This window comes from Aricia agestis, chromosome 18 (assembly GCF_905147365.1).
Source record: "Aricia agestis chromosome 18, ilAriAges1.1, whole genome shotgun sequence".
Taxonomy (NCBI): domain Eukaryota; kingdom Metazoa; phylum Arthropoda; class Insecta; order Lepidoptera; family Lycaenidae; genus Aricia; species Aricia agestis.
The window spans coordinates 705426-732230 of record NC_056423.1 but is presented as its reverse complement, the minus strand read 5'-3'; the positions used below and the strand labels follow the sequence as shown (position 1 = coordinate 732230).

At 38.3% G+C, this 26805-nt stretch overlaps 1 protein-coding gene across 1 annotated transcript in view; it reads left to right on the top strand.

Moving 5' to 3' along the window:
- LOC121735805 (tRNA (adenine(58)-N(1))-methyltransferase catalytic subunit TRMT61A) overlaps positions 1-26805 on the top strand; it is a 98525-nt gene that overhangs the window by 42835 nt on the left and 28885 nt on the right. The window contains exon 5 of the mRNA XM_042126766.1: positions 4924-5093. Coding sequence (XP_041982700.1) covers positions 4924-5093 — 170 coding nt within the window. The remainder of the gene's footprint in view (positions 1-4923; positions 5094-26805) is intronic.

The following is a 26805-nucleotide window of genomic DNA, read 5'->3' as shown; positions in this document are numbered from 1 at the left end:
AAACGAATTCCTTCCCCAGGACACTCATTGATTTTCTTTGAATGTCCTGTGTCAGATCATAAGACAAAATTGCCGATCAAACTTCTCGAAGCTACTACAGCCTAACAACTAGACAAATCCAAAATTTACTAGTAGCCTTAGCACGGCCACCAGTAAAAATGCCACTTTATTACAGACTATAGTATATGTCATAGAGTAGGATATTATTTGAATTTTTAGGACTATAGTCTGTCATAAAGTGGCATTTTAATTGAATTTTTAGGAACGAAAAAGATCGGAACGCTACCTTAAGTTTATCTCCACAGTTGTCCATACTTTCGCATTTCTACTGGTGGCCGTGCTAAGGCTAGAAGTGTAAGCGATGATGATTTTGATAACTATAACAATTTAATCATGTCAGCCCTCAAACAAAAAATACATCAAAATCGGATCAAATCTAGAAAAAAACTACCGTAGTTTGTGCGATTAGCACGTCCAAACAAACGAATATGTTTTTCCGCTTTATAGTATTTATAGTATGAATGACAAGCCAAATTCTCGTGCTGTACGATCTTGTTTCGGTGAACGTGATATCACAATTCAAATATTCCAACTGAAATATCCAATAGTTACTAGAATTGGACGGGACGGATGGCACAAGTATGTCACCATTGTTAGTAGTTAGTACCTCACACGAATTTAGTAATACCGTTGTGGCGTGACTACGGATCCATTAAGATCACATATTTCGCCACCCAATGCCTTCATTATAGTCCGTATGATATCAGAGCACGCTAGCTGGTAAAGCCACATTCGTAGAACGCTGCAGCGGTGCCCGCAGCTTTGTCCGAAATGTTACTAAGATTTTACACGGCTTCGGTGCGTTTAGTGTTGAGCAAAATTTTTTTAATATCTATGGACGCTTCACACCACGTCAGTCTGGCCCCATGCTAAGTACCTAAAGGACTTGTGTTACAGGTACCAGACAACGGAAATATATTTAATACTTTTATACTATACATATATTTAAGATTTTTATTATATCATATACATATTTAATATACATCCAGACCCGGGAACATTGAAAACTCTTTTGTTCCGTCGGCGGGATTTGAACCCGCGACCCCCGGCTTGAGCTACCAACGCGCTCTGAGCCACAGAGGTCGTCAAATGTTTTTGAATTCGCAGTTGAGCAAAATTGGTCTTGGTCTTGCAATCTTGGTCTTGGTCTTGCAAAAAACTAGCAAGCTGCAAGACCAAGACCAAAACTGGGTGTGCAAGAACAAGAACAAGACCAAGACCGACTATGCAACACCATGCAAGACTCTTGGTGAACATTTTTCTTCGTCACAGTGACTATACCGGGCGCGCACTAGCGGCCAGGCCGCAGCGGCCATTGTAAGTATGGTGTGGCCGCTGGCCGCCGTGCGGCCAGGTGCGCGTAGTCTATGACGGTTTCATACAGATCTCCATGGCCGTCGCGATCTGGCCGCTGCGGCTTTGCCGCTAATGCGCGCCCGGGCTAATATGAGATAAAATATTTATAACAACATCAATATAATTAAATTGTGTAGTTATTTGTGTAGTTTTAATGATTGTGTAGTTATTTGTGGTTTTAATTGGGTGGATCAACTTTTCCTTGCCAGAACTTGTCCTTCACAATAAGAATCACAGAACGCACCGCAACGCACCGTACGTTGCGGTGCGTTGCGGTAAGGCTCGATTAATATGAGTCCGCAGGATGAGCGGTTTCGCCGCTACATCAAGAGATCACAAGCAATTGTATGTAATTAAGGGCGCGACCGTGCCGCTTTTAAAATAAATCTTTACATACGCAACTGCTTGTGATCTCGTGGTGTACCGGCCAAACGATAATAATGTAATTAGAGCCTAAATCAGCAAGGCCAGCCTACATACTAACCTTAATTACTTGGTCGGGTTATGTCAAGACAGTGTTAAATTCTGTCGGCTTGGTTTGACATAACAGCCGAAATTATGTAAGCCCGCCAGATGCTTACGAGTCAATTTCTCTCGTTGTACATAATAAAAGATCTGTCTCGCGAATTCAAAAACATTTAATAGACTCCGATCGACACGATACCGATCTCCACGTCATACTGTACTGTATTTGGACATTTTTTGTGCGCTATCTGTTACGTCGGCGATCTCGTAACTATGGTAACTTGTCTCGGCTGTCAATCAGGGGCAGGGAAACAATTTGAGGGTGCCCCCCGCGGCGCGCGGGATTGGCATGCTGAGTGACGCCGTCCTTATACGATAAGATAGCGGCGGCTCTTAAGTTTCGGAAATCCTAAATGATTTGGGAGTAAGGATGAGATCTGACAAACTTTGTTAATCTTGTGAACACTGCTCTGTTGAGCTATTGTATAAGGGTGAAAAAAAACAGCAACCTAAAATTATTCCAATTAAAATATCACTTTATTTTCATGCAATGGAAAGCTCAAAGAAGAAATACAATGGCTCATTAATTTGTTTGAATCCCATATTTTTATTTTAGTTAGTACTCAGTTAGTTTGAAGCATATTTGACGAATACGTGTACGTATGATATGACATTACACGATTGTCATTTTTTTAATTCTTATCATCTGAATTCGAACTTAACAGAAATGTAAGCGATTTACAAAATCCTCGGATTGTACGTTGGTTAAAAGGACCCTTAATGGAGTATCTTTGTTGTGTCTCCGGTCTAGACTGAAGATGCCTAGTTACTTCCACAGGACACTGTCATTGGAGACATTTTCAAGCTCAACAGCACCTGTCCTTACGACAGTACCTTAGTATGCCTAAAACGGTATCAAGACGGGACGTCTATGGGATGTACTCTGGACCAAAATTGTGTCTATATTCTAGAACCTGATAATGATACATTGACAGGGACGATAGGCATCAGATCAAAGCGGGCGAATAAAAATATATCTTCAGCACACATAGATTAACCATCATAGAAAGTGTGTATGTAGTGCCAAATTATTATCAAAGGAAATCTTGTCATTTCGTTCCTAAAATCATGTTTTGGCGTTGAGTGTGTATCTGTTCCCCCTGTTGTGTTTCTAATATTGTTGCTTACTTGCTTTATACAGATTTGACCACAAAGCTATAAAGGGAACGAAAATCCATATGTATAATATTTATTAAAAATGCGAAAGTGTGTCTGTCTTTCTGTCTATCTGTTACTTTTTCATACTCAAACCGATGAAACGATTTTGCTGTTTTGTATGGAGATACTTCGACTTTCTAGTCCCGGTAAAGGACATAGGATACTTTTTACTTTTTTTTTTATGAAATAAAGGGGCAAACGAGCAAACGGGTCACCTGATGGAAAGCAACTTCCGTCGCCCATAGACACTCGCAGCATCAGAAGAGCTGCAGGTGCGTTGCCGGCCTTTTAAGAGGGAATAGGGTAATAGGGGAGGGTAGGGATGGGAAGGGAAGGGAAGAGAATAGGGGAGGGTAGGGAAGGGAATAGGGTAGGGGATTGGGCCTCCGGTAAACTCACTCACTCGGCGAAACACAGCGCAAGCGCTGTTTCACGCCGGTTTGCTGTGAGAAGTGGTATTTCTCCGGTCGAGCCGGCCCATTCGTACAGAAGCATGGCTCTCCCACGTCTGCCGAAAAATGTACGCTTCATTATTTATTTTCAAATGAAACTTTAACATCTTTTTTCGTATTCTCAAGTAAATCCATCCACCGGTTTAAGGTGACGCCGCGTTAAAGTAAAAAATCATTTTGGATATAATATTTTAGATCGCTTGTTTGAAATGGAAGAAATGGAAAATGCTAGAAATGGAACAGCAAGAAATGGAAAGGGCGTAAGCGACAAAATGGTTTTTGTCGCGTAATTTAAAAACCATAAATAAATAAGCTATACGGGCACATTATAGTGTATGCTTGAACTAATCTATGTACAAACTTTGGAAGCTTAAATCACTCTCCTCTGGTGGCAAAATTAGAATCCCTGTTTTTATAGATAACTTTTTGATTGATTATTCTGTGTTATAAATGTTGACCAATCGTGTTATGTTATGGGTAATTCATAGATAAAGACATGAGGAATACTGACAATGAACTTTAATTTCTTAGCTTTAGTCATTGTTGAGAAAAATCGATATCGCTGCAGCCAAAATATCAAGGCGTTACCTTACCATAAAATAACCGGCGAAACAAACTCTATGCGTTCCTACAGTATCTGTCAGTCGCTTGACCTCCCCGACCCAGTGCCTACTGCATGTCAGTGTGTAATGTGACCTGGCGGTTCGGACAATGGTTAAAACCGGTACAGACCTTGAGCTGATGCAATATATCATCAAGACAAATACTGTTTGAGGCCTAAATATATCTAGTATCTGTGAAATCCCTATGGTCATTATAAGGCTTTGTAAAGACTCGTCTTACTTTTTTTCTTTATATTTAATACTGTAACATGAGCTTCGGCCTGCTATTACACACATTTTAAGTATGATGAGGGGTCAAAATCTGTACAAATAGAATAAACAAACACAAAAATCTTATTAAAATCTTCGGGTTGTCTAAGGGACATTATGTCTTAGAAATTCAAATTTAATCAGGAGATTAATAGGGAATAAGAAGTATACTACAAGAAACAGTCTTGTGGTTGTGAGGGAACACAATCTTTCTCCTTTAAAATGCTTAATTTGTGTTACACAATTTCTCTAAGACAACTCTAGATCTTAGTCAATTCTTTTCTTTAATTTTTTTGACAAAATTGAATTAAACCCATGAAAAATTGCTAATAAGTGTCATAAACACACCATACCGAAGTTCCGCGGCGGAAGTTTGGCATGATTCCGCCTGCAATGTATTTTAAATTACCGATGACACACCATGCCGAAATTCCGTCGCTTCCGCCGCGGAACTTCGGTATGGTGTGTTTAGACACTTAGAATTAAAAAATCTCTTCCAGGTGGTAGATTCTGCTCGTTCTCTCCCTGCATCGAGCAAGTCCAGAGGACCTGTCGCGCGCTAGAGGAGCAGGGATTCCAGGACATCACCACCATGGAAGTTCTGCAGACAGAGCTGAAGATCAGTAGAAGGACAGTCCCAGTAAGGGATCTTAGATTCTTGAAGACCAAGGTAAGTGGAGATGACAGGAGCAGATCTTTATAGTGACAGTGTGAGTTTATATTTACTGCGTAGGACACAAACATATCGCCAGTAAAAGTCAAATAAAACTGATGGATCAGCTTAAACAGTGAACATATCCGTATACTCTTATCCGCAACGGATGCCGGTAAAGAGATCCTAGAATTGCCGGCTATATTTTATCAGATTTCCTTAACAATTTAAATGTATCAATCGTCCAAAACGTTTCCCAAAAGAATACAACATCATGTGCATGAGTTTTACGTTCTGCAATAGTTTCTCTCTAAATATCCCTCATTGTCAACGAAGCACGTATAGGTCCTATTAGTAAGGAAAATGAGATAATTGCCTCAAATATTTCATGTATTTTGGGACGAACTCTCATGGAAGGAAGTGTGTAAGGTGAACGTCGTGTGTAAAAGCTAAGTTCTTCCGTTCTGCAAAAGTTTCTCTCTAAAGCGCATGATGTTCGGAAAATAAGAGAATCTCCTAAAATAATCCCTTGAGAGGATTAAACGTGTAAAGCAACGTCGTGTGCAAAATCTGGTTTTTCCGTTCTACAATATCTCTCTACATGTCCTTGATCGTCCACGAAGAACTTCTAGGTTCAATTACCCCTTAATATACAAGTAAAATAGAGATAATCTCCCTAAAATATTCCATTTATTTTAGGAAAATCTGTCTTAAAAGGTTAAACGTGTAAAGCAACGTCTTGTGCAAAAGATAAGTTTTTCTTTGTCTTTAAATGTCCCTCATTGTCCACAAAGAACCTCTAGGTTTAATCAACACTTGATATATGCTTAAAATAGAGATAATCTCCTTAAAATATTGGTTGATTTTAGGAAAATCTATCTTAAAAGATTAAATGTGTAAAGCAACGTCGTGTGCTAAATATAAATTATTTCGTTTTGCAATAGTTTCTCTTTAAATGTCCCTCACTGTCCACGAGGCATGATCAGGTACTCTTATTACTTTTTGTGCGTTAAAAGAGAGAATCTCCTTAAATATGGGAAGTATTTTAAGACAATCTTTCTTCAAAGATTAAAGTAATCTCTTTCAGGGTGATCAAACATGATAGTCAAGCAACGTCGTGTGCAAAAGCTAAGTTTTTAAGTTCTGCAATAGTTTCTCTCTAAATGTCCCTCATTGTCCACGAAGCACGTACGGTCCTATTAGCGCTTGGTGTCGGACGCGAAATATCGTGGGAAAGTCATAATTGGGAAATCGACTGAACTTTGAATCTGCATTTAATCCACTTATTGGCTCGTTACGAAAGTTGAGTTTTTATAAAGAGAACTAGGAGATACTAAATTGCTGATGATACAAATATTCCTCTTAAAAACTTTATATGAGATGTACACAAAACATATTGAGAAAAGGTAACTTTTTCGGCGCTGCTACTTTCACAGTAAACTCTATATAATATAAGGGACACAGACACACCCTAAACTAACATCACATTGTTTGGTTACAGCCTGTATAGTTATGCTCAAAAGCTTAAGCGCTACTCAATGTAAAGTCCCCTATAAAGTAATGGTATGTCATTATCTCTGAGTGACAGTGACCTACCAAAGTGACAAAAACAGCATGAATCCGTTGTAAAAGATGGTAGAATCCGGATTACGGATATAGAAGCCGGAACCAAATAATTCTCAAGTTAATCTCTACATACCGAGCAACATCTATTTTATACATTTTATTGGGGGATATATTAATCTAAAGTTCATTGTGACTCTTATTGTCGAAGGCATAGGGGCTAAGTTGAAGTTTGTGTGAGGTCTCAGTATCGACAAGATAAGGGCGCGTTCAGAATCGTCACGCGAGTCGTTTGTCGCCAACGGTCACGCTCGGACGGTAGCAGATAGACGTGGGCTTATGTCGATGATATTTTGTCGATAATTACAAAATTATCGACAAAATTTCATCGATATTTGTTATTTTTTTAGCAAAAACTGATACTCGATGTTCTTTAAAAAAACATAGATTTGTCCCGTTTGTATCAAAAAAATTTGATCGACTAACGAAAAATCATAACTTACAGCACTGCCTTTTCAATGTTTACTTTCATATTTTTAGAAAATTTATAAATGAATTTGTGTTACATATTATATTCTGTAATACTATTAGTTATATTGATAATACAATATATGCATTATTCACTATGAAATCTAAAACTTAATAATTTATACCTGCATTGTGTGTTTAAATTGTTCTGCATTATTATGAGAAAATGTGCAAGTGAAAGTGAGCTAAATTTATAATGTACGTCGCAGTGCGATACCGTTTTATGGGATGAGGCTGTGTCAACTTTACAGTATAATAACATAATTTTATGCACCCAACCACACGAATAATGTGAAATTAGATTAATAGTGTTTAGACGCAAGACAAAGCTTGCTACAATTTAATGCATATTTTGAGACTTAAGTTGTTACATGTTAATTATTAATTTTGTTTTGGTAAACCAAATTCTGTAAACTGTCGATAAAAGGCGTAAAAAGTTTTCTTATCTATCGTTTTTTTTTTGCGAAAAATATCGATAACTATTTTGATTGAGGCCATCACTAGCAACAATAGCTTACGAAATCCGTGGGAAAATCAGTACGGCTTTTTAAAAGGCAAGGAGTAGGGTATCGCTCATTATTAGTACGCCAATATTTTATACCATATTTGTGAAATGGTTCGAGGCCAGACTTGATAACGTCTAGTCTAGTAATTTAGGAAATAGACTATGTTTCCCATAGCGGAATTGTAGACCAGGTCTATGCATATCTTCTTTTGAATTCAAATTCATAATTTATTTCTTATTACATATTTTACAATTACGCTTATTGTAAGGGTATCACAGACAGTTTAAATTTAAAAAAAACAACAGACTGCAACTTCGCACTACAGTTTTCCATCAAATAAACTATTGTATGTCCTTCCTTAGGAGTCAAAGTTTTTTGACACCTTTCATCATAACGGGTTCAGTGGTTTGACCGTGAAGAGGCAACCGACAGAAAGACTAACTTTCGAATAATAGCATGGATCTACACGTGGCATCTACACGTGGGAGAGCCATGCTTCGGCACGAATGGGCTGGCTCCACCGGAGAAATACCACGTTCTCACAGAAAACCGGCGAGAAACAGCGCTTGCGCTGTGTTTCGCCGAGTGAGTGAGTTTACCGGAGGCCCAATCCCCTACACTATTCCCTTCCCTACCCTCCCCTATTCCCTTCCCTTTCCTACCCTCCCCTATTACCCTATTCCCTCTTAAAAGGCCGGCAACGCACCTGCAGCTCTTCTGATGCTGCGAGTGTCCATGGGCGACGGAAGTTGCTTTCTATCAGGTGACCCGTTTGCTCGTTTGCATTTCATTAAAAAAAAATGGATTTATCCTCCCAAAAGTTACTTCGATAGTTTGAAGTGGCAGCCCTAGTTGCATTCAGGGCTGGAAGCAAATCATTATTATTGATTTTCATACTCCAGCTGTGTCAGTTATCGTATCCTCGCCATGTACACGTCTAGTGTATGGTCCGTTACGCAGTTTAGATCGCCCATTCGACGATTGTTATTGTTCTCTCATTGGTAAATGGCGAAATTTTATAGACCAGATCGTATCTCGGTGAAAGATGGAACAAACTGCGACGTCTTTGTTGTTCGCGAAATTTGATCATAGATGGCGTTGTTTAAAAAAATGATCGCGCTGCTTATGGCTTTGTTTAAAAAAATGATCGCGCTGCTTTTTTTTTCTTTTTGTATGTTTTGTCTACCGTTCATGCTTCTTATGTTATTATTCATTTATTTACAAATTATTTTAAACGATACTTATTATGCATTCCTTACGACATTTAAAACACACTTTGTATCTACGAAAATCTTATTTTGACTTCATGCCTATTTTAATTAACTTATCGTTCTATCTACCGAATTTCGTCATACAGACAATGTTGTATTTAATTAGAATCCATCTTGGTATCTGTAGATCGATCTGTATGCCTCCAAATATGATTTATGCGCCGGCGCAGCTGCAAACGTCACATTCCCACATCGCTGTGACTGATTCTTTCAAAGTATAATGAATAAGTGGCGCTATTTATTACTTTGTGTAGTAACGACCCATCTTTAAGACATTTTTAATTCACACGGCTACACTCTTTTCATGAATATTTAACTTTAATTAAATGAAGACTTTGTTGACAGTCTTTATTAAGTTAATTAGACATTCAATGTCTCTGAATGAATAAAACAATTACAGAAATAATAGTTTTATTTTTTAGTAAATTTTAAGTCTTTTCCATGAGTCGAGGTCTGTCCATAAGAAATTACATACAAATCTGTTTATGCAAAAGAGATAACAGACGGACACTTTCGTTCTTTTTATGTTAGTGCAGGATTTCGCCCGCAACTCCATTCGCGCGGGAACCGTACATCTTTCCGTGATAGAAAGTATGTTATGTACCTTCATACCAAATTTCAGATAAATCGATTCGGTGGTTTGGGCGTGAAGAGATAACAGAGAGACAGACAAACTTTCACATTTATAATATTAGTATGGATGGATATAATGCTCTTTTGTCATATACATAATGCAGTTATATTAGCAAGTAATCGTTCTGAGTTTCGATCAATAACGCGGACGTGTGCGCGTGCATCAACACAAACCGGTGTGTCGACGTTATCGCCGCATCTGTCCACTACTCAGTACTGACGTATCTACTACTGATTCGAACGACGCCTCCGTAGTCTAGTGGTACAGAGCGCGGCTCTTGACTCGAAGGTCGTGGGTTCGATTCCCGCGTTGGAAACATGTTATTTCCAAGTTTGGTTAGGACGATGCAGGCTGATCACCTGATTGTCTGACAAGTAAGATGATCCATGCGTCGGATGGGCATGTAAAAAGTCGGTCCTGCGCCTGATCTCTCGCCGATCGTGTCGGTCTTCCGTCCCACTGGGTTATAAGAGTAAAGGAATAGAGAGTGCTCTTGTGTACTGCGCACACACTTGGGCACTATAAAATTACTCCTGCGTAGCTGGCCTGGTTTCAATGAAACTGGCCACCGTCAGCGAAACCGGTGTGGGGGGTATTATTATTATTATTACTGACGTATCTACTACCGATTCAGATACTACTGACTTCAGGCCTGTAGTCGAAACTTTTTATCGCTTCTTTATAGAATCGTCGATCAAAATGTATGGAATTGACATTACACGAGTTGAACATCAACGTCAAATTATCGGACGCTTACGCCAATTCCATACATTTTGATCGGCGATTCTATAAAGAAGCAATAATGAGAATGTCTCAGCTACAGGCTCTGATCGTTTATTCCTGTCATGCGTGCTATCTACCGCGTGCGGATCTGATCCGCAAGCGGATGATAATATTATACTCCTGACGGCATGCGTATTGTCCGCATGTACTTTAACCCTCTATTGCATGAATTATGATAGAATGAAGAAAAAATGTTTTGCTGGTTACTATTACTTCATAAGGGGTAATTAAGAAAATTATTAGGAAAAAAAAATTTTTAGTACCTTATTTTAGAAAATAATTTTAGAAGCCATTAATGGCTTCGTACGCATAACAAGTACAGAATTTAGCTTTGTAAAAGTCTTTGATGCAGTTTCTTTTCTCGTTTAGGCATAAGAAAACATAAGAATTTTCACATTTTATATGCGATCGAAACATAATTATTAATTTTGATGAAGTAGGAGTATTTTTGTGGAGGGTTACTAATGTGGTCATATGGTGGAGGCCGCAAAGGAAGACCTTCCGACTGGTCAAGGGTGTTTTTTTGGTCAGGCCGAAGTGGTACAATTATGAATTATGTAAGAATATATTATCCGACACGTTTATAAAACTTTGATAATGCGATGCAGAATTGTAGTACTAGTTGGACCTCCAGATATCGCCATAATAACCATGCTTTTATTGTATTTGAATTAGAGAAAGTTAGAAAACGGTAATTTATCCTCATTCGACTCAGATCCTAACTTATCACTAATCATCACCAGGGATAGTTCTTGTGAACTTATTGGTACTATAAAAGCATGCAAGTAAGATCTGTGAATGCATACGAAGCTAGAAGTGGCTCCCGCAGAAAATTCAGAAAATATAGTAAAAAAACCAAGTCTATAGTAAAACAAATATTTATAACTTTTTTTCAAAATTATACATCGTCAAAGTCGCATAAAATTTTACTTCGTATGTTTCATGCGCCTGCGCCGCTAAAAAGTGAAATTACATTCGCAGATTACATTTTTCCATCAGCAAAAAAATACGTTTCGATCCACAGAGAAGTAGTTGATATAGGAGTGAAAATATATAATCCATTCTCATTATAATAAAGGCAGAAAAAAATGTTTAATCTGAAGAGCCAGAAATGGCTTCATATGCAGTAAAGGGTTAAGAGGAGTCCACATCGCCCTTTTTTCCATACAAATTTGAAATATCCAGAAAACAGATTTAGCTAGATTATACAAAAAAAAATAAAACATAGGAACACAGCTCAAGCCTTTCTTTAATCTTTAATGAAAAAAGTACTTAAATCGGTTAAGTTTTGGAGAAGGAATCAGGGGACAACGAGCCGTAGATTTTTTGCAGTTGTCTCTATCGCGTTCTGCGGTATAGGCTTGAGGTAAGAGAGCTATAGATATTACACGTACTTTTTTTTTTCATTTCTCTAGCCCCTGGTGTATCCTCTTAAGAAATAATAGGTTGTGATGAAATAAAAAGAGTCTTTTCGCATTATTGTATGTATGAACTTGTCATAAAATCTCTTGAGCTTTACCAATTGTCTGGACGGTCAGACGAGTGCGCGTGTGTCAACACAAACCGGTGCGGTGCGTGCGCATGTCGACGTTATCGCCCCATCTGTCCACTACTCAGTACTGGCCACTGGTGAGTTCAGGGGTGACGTATCGACTTCACAACTTTAGGACTTGAATATCTACTTAATATTATAATGCTGAAGAGTTTGGTACAGATATAGAGAAGACCAATTAGGGGAAGGAGATAAGTTACTTTTACAGAACAAAGCAGATACACTCCGCCCTCCACCGCCCCCGCTCCTTGAGCGTTATTGCTTAATATATCATATCGCATGCATAAGGGAGATCGCAGACAACAGACTTTTTGTGCGATCGAGCCTGCGGCGCCCATACAGTCGGCATGGCCGCGCCATGCCAACTGTATACATGTGTATCGATATGAGTACCTCATATCGATACCGAACACAATATCGATATGACTCACAACTCACAACTCTACCTAGCTATGTCGGTCACCGGCCCAACACTAGTCGGTCAGTATCGATATGAGTCACAACTCTACATAGTCGATATTATGGATCTATCACCAGCCCAACACTAGTGGGTCAGCTGGTCGCTGGTCACAGACATCGACTTCGATAATGACATTATCGAAGTCGATGTCTGTGACGTCACGTACTGGTTCAGTGTTCATTTGAGTCACAACTTTAATTTTAGGTCACACGAGATCTAAACCTCCAGATTTACTTGAGACTCTAGATCGTATCCAAAGAACCTAGGCCTTTGGACTCTCGGTGTTACCAATAAGTTTAAATCACATAATATGGACAGATAGGAAGATTCGGTAGAACACTCTGTACCCATTTAAAAAATACATAATATTTCCTATCCACAAGAACAGTATAACAATATAAGGCACCTCAGATATTTGCTACTATAGGAGCATGAGCCAAGTTAAATTATCCGTGTATAGGTTTCAAAAAACCTAAAAAATCTGTCTTACTATACTTACAGTAGGTTTTACCAAAGGGATAATGACTAGTTGACGCCCGTAACTCTACATTTTTCGCAACAAAAACTATCTTGCCGTCTTACAATACCAAATTTCATATAAATTCATTTAAGTGTGAAGAGGTAAGACGGACAGACACTTTCGCATTGATAGTATTGATAAGGATTATCCAGGAATTGTGTCCACAGTTACACAATCCAAATAATTGCAATATATCCATGGTTCAAACATTCTACTTTGCACAATCCCAAACAATATATCCATGACACAAAGATGGCGTGAGACATAAACAGCGAGAGTGCACGAGTGATCCGGGGCAGAGTAACACGATCGAGTGACGCAACTGTCGCCGTGTTGCAAGGATGAGCAGAATGGTCATAGATCATATTCACAACAGAGTAAAAAACTTACCCATGTCTGTGCCCATATATATTTAATACTACTTTAGGGAATTTGATTTTTTTTTTATTAAATAAAGGGGCAAACGAGCAAACGGGTCACCTGATGGTAAGCAACTACCGTCGCCCATGGACTCTCGCAACATCAGAAGAGCTGCAGGTGCGTTGCCGGCCTTTTAAGAAGGAATACGCTCTTTTCTTGAAGGTTTGCAGGTCGTATAGATCCGGAAATACTGCTGGTGACAGTTCGTTCCAGAGTTTTACAGTGCGCGGCAGAAAGTTACGCGAAAAACGCACTGTGGAAGACTGCCACTCATCAAGGTGATGAGGATGGTATGTTTTTCGCGTGGGACGATGGCGAAAAGTTGCAGGTGGTATGATTCCGAACAATTCCTCAGAGCATTCCCCGTGATATAACCGATAGAGGATGCAGAGTGAAGCTACATCTCGGCGTAATTCCAAGGGGTCCAAGCTGTTTGAAACACTATGGCAGTCAACAATTCGAGCAGCCCTTCGTTGGATACGATCCAGAGGGAGCAGTTGGTATTTTGGCGCCCCTGCCCAGAGATGAGAACAATATTCCATATGAGGCCGAACCTGCGCCTTGCAGAGTTGTAGGCGTTGGTCCGGACTGAAGTACTGTCTCGCTCTGTTAAGAACGCCAAGCTTCTTCGAGGCTAATTTGGCCTTACCCTCTAGATGATATCGGAACTGGACTTCGCTCGATATGTTGATTTTCGTACGTTTCGACTTAAATTAAGAGTTCGCTGTGAAAATCGAAAAGTCGATAAGAGACACGTTATCCCTGCAGAGAATTATCGCTGGGTTTTGTTACATCCGGTTTAATATCGATTAATAGTAATACATAATATTAAATTGTTACATCTCTTTTCCATGTTAACAAAGTGATGTTGATAAGTGATGATATTTGAGCAGCTCTGAGCTGGTATATCTCAGGCTAGACCGTTTGATATGTCTATCAAGACTTCAAGAGTAATAGGATCCTAAATCGAGCGTCCGTCACATGTGTTCTTCTTGCAGCATGCTGGAAAGCTCCAAATAATCGTGAAATTTTATTGCGGCCGCACTCAGATTCGATGATAATAATTTAATGAATATTTGAGTCAAGTTAGGAGATGGGAAGATGACTTGAAAGAGACAACGGGACCATTCTGTTGTGAGTAGCAAGAGACAGGACACATTGGAAGGAATTGGAGGAGGCCTTTGCCAAACGGCACACCGAACTTAGGGGCCTCTTGTAACCCTATGTTTTTGGAATAAAAGGCTATTATTATTATTATTAATGAATATTTGACACAAAATTTACGGAGTTCGTTTTGTCTTCATTAAATTTAGTTTATGTCGTCTTTGCAAGTGTTTGTTACTTTTAAACTGCATATCCTTTAACCAGTGATCTTACAGAACTGTCACCATAGTAGAAAATATTCTGTTTGGGCCACTGCTACGTCAGTCGTGACTCGTGGCACAAAAATGAATCTTCCTGGTAAAACAACAAATGAGGATTGTATGGTGCTATGTAGCCGACAGCCTATCGTGTCAAGTGTCGTAACGTGACAGATATAATACAGGTATATCGTGACATGTGGAAGCTATATCGTGACATACAATAGCTTTTTGACATGACAATTGACACGATCGACCTAACGGCTACATAGCGCCATACAACCCTCATTGTTTTGAATTTTTACCTGCTCTGTCTACTTAAACGTACTGCTGATTGTTTTGTTGTCACTGATTTCCTCTTATCAAGTCTTGCTGCAAGTTCATCCTGAATATTGTACTCATGTAACGATCCCTTACCTCTCCTGACCTTTGGCAGGCGATCAGACTGTCATTATCATGTCTAACGCGTTGTGGGGAACATTCAATCGGTGCTGATAGAGATACCAGCTATTTTATAGCCGTTAAGACTAATTTTGTTAACTTAATTCGTATAGCAGTACATATTTGAAATACAGTGTTGATGATAAAGTTATTACGTCACAAATATGAAGTACGAAATTTGTTTAAAGCGCAGGAATCGTATTTTCCCTTCTTCCTCCACTTTGGTTTAGCGGTTCAGGTATGAAGAAAAGACAAACACACACAAGTTAGAACTTATAAAACTAGAAGTAGTACCTATTCTGGGATTTGAAAATCCTTTAAACTTAATTTGATCTAATAGTGTTTAAACATTTACGTCAGTGTGAATTTATCATGGATCGCCTAGATTTTATTTTGTTTCTCCTTTGCTAAAAAGGATGGCATGATATTCTGACGAAGACTAGTAAGGCAGACAAGCGCAAAAGAGCCTGAGTGTCTAAACACACTATGCCGAAGTTCCACGGCGGAAGTTTGGCATGATTGTATTTTAAATTACCGATGACATACCATGCCGAAATTCCGTCGCATCATATGTATGCGTTTGAACTTTGACATTGCTGACGTAATCATGCGGAGTTTCCGCCGCGGAACTTCAGCATAGTATGTTTAGACACTAAAGTCTTCTTCATTCGAAGTAGGCGTTTTAAACGAACCTACAACCCGTCCATCCATCCATCACCAGATAAATTACCACAGATACTCTCAATACTCGTACGAGCAAAATGATAAAATCAACACACGAAAAGGCGACCTTTGCAATACCATCCACGGGGTCCCGTTAGGCCCGCACTCAATAAATCCGCGACTTGACAAAATAATGGCGTACCCTACGAGAACCGATACTATTAACGCCCAGAGAGATATATTGGCCCAACGTGATAGCTATAAACGATGCCCAGATAATATGAAAGTACCATCTGGGAATATACTTTGATGTTACACCGAAAGGAAAACTTCCTTTTTAACCGAAGATGCTAATAGTTTTTTAATAAAAATATAAAACCGACTTCCAAATTGTACTTACATAAGAATTAAAATTTGCTATCTCAAAATTACTGAACCGATTTTGATGAAACTTGCAGTACTCCATAAATTGAACAATAGCTCTTGTACAACAAAAAAAAACCACTTAATTCGGACTTGTAGTTCCGGAGATATGCGATTCACAATCATAAAAACACACATGCTTTCATACTTTTGAAATCTGGCACATTAATTGTTCTGACGCTTATTTATTATGTATGTTATATTTCTAGAACAGCCCTGTTTTCGTATATGTTAGTCTATAATTATTATACAGGTCGAATAACCTCCTTTTTTATGTCGGTTTAAAACAGAGCGGTGTCATAAGTTTGACGTGTCAGTGACAGTGTGTATGTGCCCATGGCATCGTAGTACCCAAACGCGTGGACCGATTTCGATATTTTTATTTTATTTAAAAAGCTTAAATGATCGAAAGTTTTTATAGCATAGACTTAATATATACTGTCGTATAGACGACCTGACAACCCGAAAATGCGTGACCATTTTCGATCTGTCAATGTGTGCGTGTGCTAGTGATGTATATTTTACTATCGATAGTATAGTATTTTGCTATCGATAGTATAGTCCGTTCGAGTTATTTTACCTGAGTTTCTATAAGAAATAAATATTATGCAACTTTGACAGATTTGTATTTCAAATTAGGTATCATAAATTTTAATTGGCAAAAAAAGGTGATGATTGAAAAGTAGATACACATTTTCTTTTGGAATGATTTTCCAATCGTCGGATATGTTATGACATGAGGTTCTTATAGGGGTAAATAATATACACATAACACATTATAAAGTTACTTATTTATTACTCAGGTAATATCTATCTGGTAAATCAGCCCTTACATTGAAAGTAAACGTTGAAAGTAAACAACACACATATTTTATTCTTAAATTAAATACATATCATAAAATATCATAATATTTTTTATTACAATTATTTTTAACCGACTTCCAAATGGGAGGAGTCTAGACGTTCGGCTGTGGATATATTTTTTATGTATGTTCAACGATTACTCCGCCGTTTATAAACCGATTTTCAAATTTTTTCTTTTGTTATACATTGTATTGTTCCGAGTATCATGTTCACAAAAGTGGTGGTCTGGTGATGGAAATCATGAGAAATCGAGGTGACTCCTTGATATTCAAATGGGAACATATGGTCCCAGAAAACGTTCAAAATCTTTCGCTTAATAAATTTAAAAAAGTAGTCAAAGAACGTTTTGTGCCACAGCCAAAATGATTTCATAAACGATGGCACATCTTGGGAGTAGAATGCTGAATGACTGCTTGCAAGGCTACTTCTACATGACTTACAATTATTATGTATCTATCTATGTTTACATTGTATAATTTTTAGTAACAGCATTGTAAATTTTATTTTAAAAGATTATTTTTTTTCTCACTTTTTTTGGTAAAAAGTGGGCCCCGTGCGAGTTTCTTACGCCGGTTCTTCTCGTCGGCTTAGTTCCCGAACCGGTGGTAGGCACCATGTATTCTGAAAATATATTTTATTTAAGATTTGTTCAGAAATAAAGCAATTTTGGTTTTGATTTTTTAAAACACCAACTGTAAGTATAGAAAACCTTATAGGCAGCTAAAAAGAGTAAAATTATTATTTTTAAACAAAAAATTAAAACCGACTTCCAAGGTAATGACAATTGTAATATTATACTTAAATGAACTAAAAAGTATTAAATAATTCTTATTCTGTACTCAGTATTAATTCTGTTCTCAATCTTCATTATTTTGCAATCGGTACCAGCTAACCTAATCGCCAGTTCTCTGACAGAATAGGTATAACAGCAACTTATATACTTAGGACTGGTACCTACTTCAAAATTATGAAGATTGAGTACAGAATAAGGATTACCTATTTAATACTTTTTAGTTCATTTAAGTATAATCTTAAATAAACTAAAAAGCAATAATTGCTTATAATTGCTTATTTTTAATAATTGCTTCAGTAACAAGTGCAACAGTATGTCAAACTTACTGGTACAAATAAAGTTGGGATAGCTCCTTTAACCAAAATAGTATTTATTCTACTTTTTCTTTAAAAATTTTCAATGAAATGTTTGCTACACATTGTTGATTTTTTCTTAGGATTCCAACCAACACGCCCAATTAATTTCAGCCATTTTCCTCTTATTAGAGGATCTTGAGGGAATCTGTAAAACAAATGATTATGATATATAAATATAAAGATTCCTCTAGTTTTAGAGTCACTCTATATTATAGTAGCTATATTATATTAGCTATTATATTAGCTATATTATACTATACTATATTATATTAGTAAAAATAAGATAATATGTCCTTTTAGTCCGGCCGCACATTATCCGAATTTCTGATCACAAAAATTCGGACGCCCCGCCCCGCTCATACATTTTGACACGTCACAAATTCTTTTAGCATGATGGGTCTACAACAAAATGTATGAACAGAGTGCGTTCCGCCGGGCGTCCGAATTTTTCTGATCAGAAATTTCGGATAATGTGCGGCCGGGCTTAAGGTGATAAATATAAAGGTAAATGATTTTTATTTTAGTTTAATGTTATTGTAAAATATCGATAAGCATATCGATAAATTTGATTCAAGCACTAGCGTATATGTAAAAAAATTTAATGAAAAATTTTTCTTCAAAATTTGTGTAATATAAGAACAATAGTACCTTTAGTTACGCAAAATATGAAAGTAAAAGGGAGGATTCACAATATTTTATTAGAAATAGAGAACTAAAGACAGAATATAGCAAAAATAAACACATCGTAGCAATTAGGACATGAAGATTAATTACCTGTGAAATGTATATTTTTCAGGATTATTCTTATGATTTACACTGCAAACACTTACAGCAAAGGTCACTATTTTTAAATATAATAATATTTATTAAAAATAACAAACAAATTGAACAATATATTGGAAATACCGAAAGGGCATAAAAACGACTGACGACTTTTGACGACCTGTCAAATAAAAGTGGTTACAATTTTCATTAGACTTCCTCTCTCTTTTCATCTTGTTATAATTCCATAAAGGATTTTCTTCTCTCTCGCACTCTTTGTTGGTCTTTAGCATTATAGGTTTATGGTTTATAGCATAGACTTAATATATACTGTCGTACCGTCCGGCGTTCCGATTTCTTACATTTTGATATGGCAAACGTGAAAGTTATGAATGCCGGACGGTAAAATTCCGTGTAGTGCACAAACGCACTAATAAATGTAGGTATGAACTTTATGTTCGGGTTTACATTCATCTCCTACAATTATTGCAGTCGATGCAGGAGTGCCAGGAGGAATGTGTGGTAGGCCGACTGTAAAACGATTAATGTGGTATTAATATATCATTACCGTCCATTATGCAAACACCTAAATGGAACAGTAAACTGTTAATAAAATTCAAATTTATATCCAGCCAGTAAACATTCGCCTTATTTCATCGAATGTGGAAATAAATGCTTTTATAGGGCAAAGTTAGTAAGTTCCCGATTCGTGGGTTAATTATAATACGTGAAATATGGCAAAACCATAGTAAGAGGAGGGGAAGTAAGTTATCTTCATACAAAGGCACCGCGCGCGGCTTGTATGTGTGCGCCATAGTATCAATGCGTCGCCACGTACGGCACACAACAAAATCTCGGCGGTACGAGCCTAGTAAAACTGGCCGAGATTTTGTGGTGTGCCGTACGTGGCGACGCATTGATACTATGGCGCACACATACAAGCCGCGCGCGGTGCCTTTATATGAAGATAACACTTCCCCTCCTTTTACTATGGCAACACTGTACAACTTCTCCAAAATATAAACTTCGGTGCCTGTAACATTTTACCGAATATAGTTTTCCCCTTGATTATTTAAATTGATTTTGTTTTGATGTTCTAAGTTTTAAATTGTTGTGTAATAAATCAAATAAATGTCTTTTTATACGTGGGAGAGCCATGCTTCGGCATGAATGGGCCGGCTCGACCGGAGAAATACCACGTTCTCACAGAAAACCGGCGTGAAATAGCGCTTGCGCTGTGTTTCGCCGAGTGAGTGAGTTTACCGGAGGCCCAATCCCCTACCCTGTTCCCTTCCCTACCCTCCCCTATTACCCCATTTCCTCTTAAAAGGCCGGCAACGCACCTGCAGCTCTTCTGATGCTGCGAGTGTCCATGGGCGACGGAAGTTGCTTTCCATCAAGTGACCCGTTTGCTCGTTTGCCCCCATATTTCATTAAAAAAAATCATTATAGTAATATGTTAGTGCTGGTTCGCAAGGTAGATTTTTTTATTTTTCACACAAAATTTACTTCATTTTTTTACTTAAACTCTACTAATAATTTCATGCATTTGCTTATTTAAACCTTTAACTGTTTTGACGCAATATAAATCATTATTTAATTTTAATCTATAAACCCAATAGCATTAACTAGAGACGATCTGGGTCGGCTGTCGCAATAATTCGTGCATCACTTGCATTTTACGTGTGGCAACACTGCGCTGGCCAGGATACCCATATTCTGTTATTTAAATCCAACATTAATAATAATATGCCTTTCAGACCGATGTCAGCGTGGGTCGGTTACATTGTAAGCAGGTGTGATTTTTGCACGTCATGATCATTATATCTTTTCCTTTACTCTCGTCAGTCATCCATCACACTGCTGCACTGGAAAACGGGAGATCCTGGTGACATAAGACTTGAAGTGGTAGGCTGAACACTCTAAGAAAATCTACAAAATGATATTCTGATGAAAATATATCAAAACGTCAAATTGTTTGACGCGTATGATAGTACATTATATTTTATGCAGCTGTTTGATAGGATCCAAACTGGATCAAAGCAAAGAATTAATTTGACAGAATCTGGGTACATTTCATAGACATTTTTCCTCAACCTTATTTTGATCCTTCTGTCCTTGACATAAGGGTGCTGGTAGAGGTGAAATATTTCTAAACTGTAGCTGACGCCAAGCCGTCTTATTAGCGTAATTGATTCACTTTATATTTTATTATATGCAAGAGCACTAGAAACGTGATAGAACTTTTACCCGATTGCGAAGGTAAAAAGAAGTGCAATATTTTGGCAGGATAGAGTGTGTTCATCGTGTATTATGATATAGTAACATAGTGTACCTATGACTACATAGGTACCCCGATTTTTTATAACCTGATAGGCAATTAACTATAGTTGCCTATCAGTTTTTTTCCATACATTTTCCATACAAAATGTCGTGTAAGTTGTTTCAGCAGTTTAAGCGTTACGGGGAACAGACAAACACACTCTCATTTATTAGTATGGATTCTACGTACGTTATATTTCAAAGCGTTCACGGCACTTTTAAATTCATTTTATACCATCTTTCAATTTATGAATTCATTCAATTCCACCACTCATTTCATTCGTATTCCTTCATAAAAATCCCTTTTATTCGAATAGAGTCGTCAGTCTATAAATTAGTTCTCGTATCAGATGGGAGGCGACAAATGCTTTATATTCCCACAGGATTAATTCCCAGTCGGCCTCAATACGTTCGCTCGCTGTCGCCACAGTGTAAATACATACAGTAGAGTTGCTATATTTTTGAAGTACACACGGGGAAGCCGTAATATCTATGGATACTTCAGTTTCTGTTTTGCAATAAAATCCCAGAAAACGTTCAAAATCTTTCCCTTAATAAATTTTAAAAAGTAGTCAAAGAGCGTTTGTGTGCCAAAGCCTATTTATAAGGTCAATGATTTCATAAACGATGGCACATATTGGTAGTAGGATGGTAATATGACTTACCTACAAAGACAATTTTTTTCCTACTTTTTTAGTAAAAAGTGGGCCCCGTGCGAGTTTCTTACGCCGGTTCTTCTCGCCGGGTTAGTTCCCGAACCGGTGGTAGGCATCATGTAGACTTTCAGAAAATATTTGCAAAACTTTGTTCTGAATAAAAAAAAATTGTTTGAGTTTGGTCTAAAATGGCGATATTGAGTGAATCGCGCCGTTTTGGAATGCACTTTTAAATGAACTATTCAAAACAGCAGTCCCACACCGCGGGCAGGTAGCTCTTTCAATTCAATTGTATCTTGTTGTTTAGTAAATAAAGTTCAGTTCTGAATGACTCACTTAAAAAATGCATCGCATCACCTTTCATTACGAGTGCAATGTTGTAAGTACATTTAACACATTTGACATTTCATAAATTTTCTTGGATACGAAGTTAATATTTTAAAATTTATCTGACATGTAGCCATTTTTATAACATCTGAAAATAAACGATAAACTTGAAAATTTATCTGAAATAGCGCTGTGTGCTTGCGTCCAAAACACGCGGTTCAGTAAAGATGGTACATTCACTACTGTATGTTACTTATATTGTGTCGTACTGTGTGCTATTTTACGGTACGTATCGTATTGTGCTGTCCCTGTCACTGTAACTAGATGTCCGTATGTTAATACAATGTGTGCAAAACTACCAGACAAATGTTAAAAAGATTTTGGTATTAAAAGTTTGTGTTTGAAAAGTTTTTCTATTCTTCATTTAAAAATCAGGCTTTAAATTTCTTGACTTTCAAGTTACACTTTACAAGATGGCAGTGATTATTTCCGTAGTTGTATTCTAGCTTTTGATTGTTCTATTCTTAAAATATAAGGCACCCAATAGCTTTGTCCACACTGTGCCTTTTTTTGTTCATCAAGGGCATGCGTTATAGCGCAGTCAACATCGCACGTGAGGCATGCCCGCGACGCTATGATACTTTTCTTTCCAAAGCGAGTGGATTTTGACGCATTCAATTATTGAATATGCCAAATGAAAGTTGAATAAAAAGATGATAACGAAAATTGAAGATGAAATTGTATAGTGTGGACATAGCCAATTATTATTATTGGCACTTTAAGAGTTCATAATACAGGAAGTCCTGTACAGTACTCGTATGTACAATGTCTGGACGAGTGAATTAAACACAGGAATAACGTATAACTGAACACTCGTACTCTGCAGGTGACGACTGGTGTAGAAGTGATCATCAGACCGAAGTCGAGCGACCGCTCCAACTACCCTTACTACCTAAGTAGGCGTGTTCGTCTTTATTAATTACCAATATACTACAAGTCCTATTATTATTGGCCACCAATATATTTTTTAGACAAATATATAGAGTGTAACAAAACTAAGTGATGACTCTTTAGGCCCTAAAGACTTTGAGCAGTCTTTCCATATTGTCTATTGAAAAGGCCAGTAAAGTAAATCACACATTTTAGAGAAATAAAGTCACGTAAGCACGTTTGGTATTTGTAGTTTTATTCTGGGGGTACTTAATAGAAAGCCGCCCCGGGTGCCACAGCACTGCTACGCCGCCACTGCATACACACAGCACCCTAACGGCCGTTCCCAATATTTGATCTATCTCTGGTTTTGCCCTACTAGAGATAGGAATAGCTCACATTAGACATTAGAGACATATATTTTATGTCAATTGTGAGCTATTCCTATCTCTAGTAGGGCAAAACCAGAGATACATCAAATATTGGGAACGGCCGTAAGAGCCCTTCCACACGTCGTTTTTTACGCTCGTTTGTATCGATACAAACGCAAGTTGAACGCTCAGCAAACGGAAGGAAGCCGACACGTTTTAAACTTTATATCTGCCAAAACGCGATAAAAACGCGCAGAAGGCGAGCGCATCCGAAAGGCGCGTCGTTAGTGCGCAAAAAATACGTCGTGTGGAAAAGCCCTAAAGGTATTAAGGTAGGGTGTGTATGAGTTCACTGTGAAAGTTTGTTTTGGATCCAGCTTAAGGCGCCAATAATATAAAGACTTCCAGCGATGAGATATACTAATTCATGTGTGTGTGTATGTGTGCATGGGCGAACCCAGGTAGGGGCAGGGGCAGCTGCCCTCCTGGACGATAGAATAAACGTCAATTTTCCTGGCAAGTGGGAATTAAAAACGTGTTACCTACTTTGCGCAAAATTAAGTGTTGGAAACGAAATATCTTTTCAGCCGGATTAACAAAAGTCAATTTTCATGATTTTTTTATTTCTGTATACCATACCGATCATCTTCTTGAAACAGGTATCCCCCCCTCCCCCCCATGTATGTGTGTGATATTACTCAATATTATTCAGACAAACGGTGTGATGGCGTGCTAGTGGTGACTGGTGGTACAGAACATGTTCTCATTAGAGCCGACACCTTTGCCCCGAAGCATCTTCAAATGCAATTAGTTTATACTGTTTAATTGCTATTGACACTTTATATTGTACATTGTAGTTATTGTTTTTATATTGAAGAATTAATTTTCAGCTTTAATTTTTAATTGTTAACATTACATACTCTTAGCTTTACTTTTTAACAGAAACTAGCTTAAACTAGCTTTCATAAGCTTTCAGATTTACCTTTTAATAACATCCTAACAACATCCAAACATTTCATAGTTTCATAGCCAACGTAACCCGATATTCTCACAATGTACATTAGTATTTGTCACGTGATGCGTCGTGCTGGACGGAGAGTTATGTCTCACTCGTCTTTGCTCATGTCAGCTTGTATCTGATCGGAAAGTTACATTAAATTCTGCACAGCCAACGACCGGGAATGGTGCCATCGCAGAAATTGATTAATAAATTGTCCCGCTTTTGCCGGAATAATCCCGCTATTTTCACTCAAAAAGTTCCAAAGTCCCGACTTGGCACAAAAAATCTGGTAACGCTGATTGGTTGGTTGGTGTGAAACTCAGCTGAGAGATCATCATTAAATATTAGTACCCTACACGGGGCGCTACAAACGCGATATAAGCGCGATTCAGTAAGCCGTAAGGTAAGAAAAATGACTGAACCGCCCTCCGTTTTCTCCCCACTGTCGCCCAACACGGTTGCATGTTTGTAGCGAACGCACATTGGTAGTGCGTTACCATTGCTACAGAAGCACGTTGCAAATTTAACAACAAGCGTTTATACGTGGGAGAGCCATGCTTCGGCACGAATGGGCCGGCTCGACCGGAGAAATACCACGTTTGTGAGTGAGTTTACCGGAGGCCCAATCCCCTACCCTATTCCCTTCCCTACCCTCCCCTATTCCCTTCCCTTCTCTTCCCATCCCTACCCTCCCCTATTACCCTATTCCCTCTTAAAAGGCCGGCAACGCACCTGCAGCTCTTCTGATGCGAGTGTCCATGGGCGACGGAAGTTGCTTTCCATCAGGTGACCCGTTTGCTCGTTTGCCCCCTTATTTAAAAAAAAGAAAGCGTTAGATTTATTTATCTATTTAAATCAGGCTACGTAGGCGATCCAATCGCGCGTTTTTAGTAGCGATCCAATCGCGCGTTTTGCTACAAAAAATCGCCGTGTGCTAGGTTCTATTATTAATATTGATTTAGCATAACCCGATCAAGTAAAGTATGTCCACCATCTGCATATGAATCAATTTGTTCGATGGTACAAACGCACGTTCAACAATCGTTGATTGGTTGCTATTTAATCGTCTTTGTTATGTCTCAATCGTCTTTCCTCGTGTCAGCTTGTATCAGATCGGTCTGACAGAGCGAAAGTTGCACGGGATACTGCTCATGTTAGCCAACAGGAATGGTCATGTACAACAGGACTTACTTTTAACATAGGTTGACTGTTTCGCCCTTGTAACAATTTTCTACACAATTTTCAAGTGTGGGATTCGTAAATTTTTACTGATACTATAATATGTTCTTAGTTCAGGCACGGTCGCAGCCTGAAATTTTGGAGGGGGTCACTCATTATACTAAAAATTTATTGGTAAAAATTTCCTTTTATTATTTGGCAAGAAGATTTTGAGATTACGCAACTTGACCTTAGATGGGGGGTGGGGGGTTATGTCCCCTGTGGACCCCCCCCCCCCCCTTTCGGACCGCGTCTGCCTTAGTTAGGCAAATGACATACCTATATTAATTGGTAGGGTTAGGTGATAGGTCAATACAATAATTTTAGTCGTAATTTTTCGGCTGGGATTGACATAACGCGAAAAAATTACGTGTCTACCATCTGCCTATGAAGCAACTTCTCTGATAGTATTGACAGTATTGGGACCGGATCCGGTACTCGTAAAATGATGCCGGATCCACCGGATTACCGGACCCGGTTTTCCGGACTGCAATTCCTAATTGACACTCATTAGGCAATTGCAGTAAAAAATGTCCACAGCAAGAACAATATCGGTTATGAAACAAAAAGTTTACGGAACCAGCTGTCACCTTGAGCGCTAATTAATATAAATTAGATCAAACGCCACATCCGTGTGATCGATCGTGGTCGCGCCACGTGGGCTAGCCCCCGATCACGACGGCCACAGACTGACGAAATGGCTAGATGTGGCGAGAATGTGTAAGTATAAAAAAATTTCATCATTTCCTTACTACAAATTCATGTGTGTCGCTGTTTCCTCAGAAGTCGTGGCTTCAAAGGAAACAGCGAGCTGCGGCTTTTGATTAAAGTGACATACTCGTTTGACCGTGATCGCGTGGCAACTGGCCGATCACAATGGCTACAGACTGAGAAAATGGAATGGCAAATGCTCCCCTTTTTTTTTTCACCTGTGATGATTTTCATGACTCACGAATACCAAAATTTACGTATAAACTTTTTACAAATCTGTGGTAAGAAGTGCTAA